At 33.4% G+C, this 5,000-nt stretch overlaps 1 protein-coding gene across 8 annotated transcripts in view; it reads left to right on the top strand.

Annotated features, from left to right (window-relative positions):
- Positions 1–5,000, top strand: part of LOC124430249 (ETS-like protein pointed) — an 88,730-nt gene that overhangs the window by 29,798 nt on the left and 53,932 nt on the right. For 5 of the 8 annotated variants that reach the window (XM_046976534.1, XM_046976537.1, XM_046976538.1 and 2 more), the window contains exon 4: positions 1,391–1,474. The exons of the other annotated variants lie outside the window; for them this stretch is intronic. In XM_046976534.1, the coding sequence (XP_046832490.1) occupies positions 1,391–1,474 (84 nt within the window). The remainder of the gene's footprint in view (positions 1–1,390; positions 1,475–5,000) is intronic. 8 annotated transcript variants of the gene reach the window in all.

The following is a 5,000-nucleotide window of genomic DNA, read 5'->3' on the forward strand; positions in this document are numbered from 1 at the left end:
AGAGTTGGGAACCTGTTCTGTCTGTCTCCTGGCACATAAGATCGATCGATCGATATTATCTCGGCTCGGTTCCACGTCTATACTGATATTTCTACGGAATTTGTCTTACGTTTCCACTCATTAATAATAATAATAATAATAATAATAATAATAATAATAATAATAATAATACTAATAATAATAGTAATAATAGTAATAATAATAATAATAGTAATAATAGTAATAATAATAATAATAATAAACAACAATAATACAAATAATAATAATAATAATAATAATAATAATAATAATAATAATTACTGTTATTATTATTACTATTATTATTATTATTGTTATCATAATAATCATAATGATACACACCGGTTATTACCATTAATTATTCATTCGAAATTATAATGACTTAACTCTTTCATCGATAAATCAAAATCTCTTCTTTTTTTTTCTTTTTTTTTGTTTTACATAATCTAAAATTCATTTCATAATATCCTTTAGCCCAAGGAAGGAAATACATTCTAAAATATTTTTTTTCCTTCTTCCTTTCTTTTTTCTTTTTTTTTTTCCCCCCCTTTTTTTGCTTTTTATTTATTTAAAAGACCTTGAGTCTATTTAGATTATAATAATCAAGTTTTTTGCGGATAAAGTTGACGCACGTAAGCGTATGCTTACGCATTCGCGCGGGGTTGAAACGTAGAAATCATGAAAACAAATTGTTTGAAATATTAAAAGGACCACTTCCTTCCTTCGCGGGTAGATAATCGTCCTGCGGTATCGTCGTACTCGTTAGGAACAACATCGGCGAAACGATAACGGCTTCGACTTCGATTGGTCGAGGAAAACGGGATGGCCGGCGGCCTCTCTTTACTTAAAAGAAAATAGCGAACAACTTGAAGAGTTTCTCAGAGATTCGCGACCGCATCCGTGATCAAAGACGTGTTGTTTACTCATTCTCTTTCGTGTCTTCCTTTTTTTTTCATCTGTCTATCTGTCTCTCTCTCTCTCTCTCTCTCTCTCTCTCTCTCTCTCTCTCTCTCTCTCTCTCTTTTACTCTCTCACTCTCTATCTTTGCTCTTTTTCTCTTCTTTTTTTTTCTATCTTATTTACGTAAAAATCGATAGCGCGTGTCCTTTATCTCATTATTTTTGTTCTTTACTTTGTTTTCTTCGTCTTCTTCTTTTTTGTCTTTAATCTCTTTCTTATCCTTTTTTTTCTCTTTTTTTTTTTTTTTTTTTTTTTAATTTTTTACTTCCCTCCTCCCAGCACCCTCGCAATGTCCAAGATATCGTGCGTGTTAAGTGAATTAATTTTTTATTCATCGATGTCGTCACCCAACGAATTATTCTCATCGTTGACATCTTGGCACGATAAAATCATCAAATGTCTTTACCGAAAGGTGTCTTCCTCTTGTGGAACTTGGTCGAAGTTTGCGTCACGTCAAAGGATCAACAACTTTTCAATCAAATCGTTCGTCTGAATCGTAAGTAAACGAGAATATTTCATATGATGTTTTGGAATACTTCGATTCGTTTTGTTAATACCTATGTAATGTATATAAGCGCGTATGGGTGCGTGCGTGGGTGGGTGGGTTGGTGGGTGGGTGCGTGTATGCAGGTGTGCGTGCGTGTGTGTGTGTATATTCGTGTGCGGGTTTTTACGAATCTTCGTCTAATCTAATTCTAACGACAAGTAGAGTTTGAATTTTTTTTTCTTTTTTCTCATTTAGAATAGTTTGATGATTATTCTGTTGTGATCAGTAGTAAATAATATATCTATCTAATTATGATAACTAATTATGGTATCTATAACACGTAATTCGAACGAATGATTTTCTTTCCAATTTTTCGTTCTGTCTGATTATAAAGGAGATTACACAAGAGAGAGATAGAGAGAGAGAGAGAGAGAGGGAGGGAGAGGTAAATAAAAAAAAAAAAAAAGAAGAAAAAAGTGATAACGATATTATAGGAGTCTGTGTCATTGTGTCATGGATCCTGACAAGGCGCCACGTTCCCGATCGAACGGATGTCGTGCTCGTTCTGGTACGTTGATTAGCGCTACGATGCTAAACAAATAAAATAAAGAAAGGAAATAATTGATTCTGCCGGGAGGGATCGCGAACGTAGAGGAACGAACGCCGGAGGAAGCCGAACAGGTTTTGCCGAGAAAGAGAGAAAGAAGTAAGGTCATTCGAGTGTGTTGTATGTATTTCTATGCGAATGTGTGTATTTCTTCGTGTGTGTATGTGTGTGTGTGTATGGTGTCAGAAAGAGAAAAAGAAAGAGAGAGAGAGAGAGAGAGAGAGAAAGAGAGAGATAGAGAGAGATGTTCGCTTAGAATTCTCTTCCTACACCTTGTAACCAGGCGAGATAGAACTTCTTTCAAATCATTCCAAATATGAGTTAAGAATGCAAATTTCGATCGATCATTACATCATTTTTCTATACGTATAGAACTACTTTCAAATCATTCCAAATATAAGTTAAAAATGCAAATTTCGATGGATCATTACATCGTTTTTCTATACGATGAGTATTTAGAGATAAGGAGATATCTGTTTTAAAATGATTGAAAATTAATGATTTAACGATGTCTTCTACTTCTTCATCTTCATTCTCATTCTCATTCTCATTCTCATCTTCATCTTCCTCTACACATCAATTTGAATTAATTTCTAATTAATAACGTCTAATTAATAACTTTTACATATAAAATAAATATATTTATCGTTGTAACGAATAGAATTATATTTCTCGCAGTAATCTAAGTTATTCGAGTTCGAGTTTATGTTATATTGGAAATAAATGACGAAATAAAAAGAAGGAGTCTGGGATAAAAAAAAAAGAGAAAAAAAAAGAAAAAGAAAAAAAAAAAAAAGAAAAAAGAAAAAGAAAAAGGAAAAAAAAGAAAAGAAAAAAAGGGTAGTTTTATTCGTACGAATAAAGCTATAGTGATATATAGGAAGGTGAATGCATATTTCTAGGATAAGAAGTACCTTTCCTACATGGGCACGCTTCCGGACGTAAGAGGTAAGAGACGACGGGTGGGAGGTAGGAGATAGGGGGAGGTGGTAAGGGGAGGAAGGGGTAGGGGCAAAAGATACGGATGCTGGACTTCGATGGTGGGGAGAGAGCCACGCGATCGAGATTTATTTATAAGTCGACGAACGTGCCCTCCCTTCTATCCTTTAGCTTCCTTCTTCCTTCTCTTCTTGTATCTCTTTCTCTCTCTCTCTCTCTCTCTCTCTCTCTCCTCTTCTCTTTTTCTCTCCCTCTTATCTATCTATCTACCTATCTCTTTCTCTCTTTAGTTGGCGTGCTTCTCAGTGGTGCCCAGCATCCGCTGGATCACTATTTTCCTATCGTACTCTCTCTCTCTCTCTATCTCTCTCTTTCTCTTTCTCTCTTTCTCGGCTTCTCAACGTTCACTTCGCGGTTTCTTCGCTCATTAAGCACTACTCAGATTTCGTTCTAAACACGCGAACAATACCTGTCGTTTATCTTAGAAAAATTACATTTGATTGTTAATATTTTCTTCCTCTTATTCTTTTTCTTTCTTTTTCTTTTTTTTTGTGTGTGTTTTCGCTTTCTTCTTTTTGTTGTTCGTTTTCACTCTTGTTTTCGTTTATTTGATCTTTTTTCTGTTTTTTTTCTTTTATTTTTTTTTTATTTTTTTTTTTTTTCCTTAATAATTAATACACAATTTTCGATGATAGATCGAACGTTATTTTAATACCGAATGACAAATTATTACTCGCTGAGATAAATATTTATTTCATATTAATATTTTCATCGAGTCCCGTTCGTTTCCATATCGATCGTCGATATTTTTGAAAAAAATAATTATTACAAAAATAGATCGAACGAAGATCGATCGATTTAATTTCGAATAATCGAACCTAATCGAATAGAAAATTTATAAATTTTCGAGTATAGTACAGCAACTTGTTGCTCCGTTGGGTTACCTATTTACAACACAATTCCATCGAGTCATTCGTTTCCATGTAGAAGCCGGAAATCGGCTCGAGTGGGAATTTATTATATCGGCAGTGGATCGGCATATACATATTCTATGGAGCCTAGGCCGTTCACCGTTTGCTTCCCCCTCCACCAACCCCTCCGCGTGTATCCCTTCTACACCCTCCTTGAGCCACGCGCCAGCTCGAGGAACGAGCTACGTGTTTTTTTTGCGAGCATCTCCGTGTATGTATGTATGTGTGCATGTGTGTGTGTGTGTGTGTGTGTGTGTGTGTGTGTGTGTGTGTGTGATGCGTATGTGTCTGTATATGTCTATGCTTATGAGCGAGTTCTTCGAGATGATCCTTGCGCCTCTTTTCTCCTTGAAAGATATTTCTTATAAATTTTGATGATTTAATTATAATATCGTTAATATACATTATTGGAATGTCTTTTAAATGTGACGTAAGTTTTTCTTACGAATATATTTTCAATATAAATTACGTATTATTATTATTATTATTATTATATATGTATTATATAACAAATTAATACTAATAAACTAAATTATTAATTATAATATTAATTATAATATTAATTTATCGATAAATATAACAAATTAAATCTTTGGGTGAATCGATAGAAGTAAAAAAAGAAAAAAAAAGAAAAACCACGCACGCACATACGTGCGTACACACATAGCCTTTACAATATCAATATATCCATTATATTATTCACGTGAATACGTGGGATACCAAAAATAATGGGAAAAAGTAATTGAAAGGAAAAAGAAGGAAAAGAAAAAAGGTAACAAAGAGGAGAGAAAAAATAATATAAAAAATCAAATGCGTGAATTAGCCGAGAAGAAGTATGGAGTATGAATAATTGATATGAAATATGATATTTTACTTGTTCAATTTGTTAACTTGGTCAATTTAAAAAGAAGGAAAAAAGAGAAAGAAAAAATGTTGAATGAAAAATCCACCTGTAGAAAAAGAAGAAAAAGAAAGGAAAAGAGAAAAAGCCTTACCAATGGATTTTTCTCTAATCATC

Source organism: Vespa crabro, chromosome 17, assembly GCF_910589235.1.
Source record: "Vespa crabro chromosome 17, iyVesCrab1.2, whole genome shotgun sequence".
Taxonomy (NCBI): domain Eukaryota; kingdom Metazoa; phylum Arthropoda; class Insecta; order Hymenoptera; family Vespidae; genus Vespa; species Vespa crabro.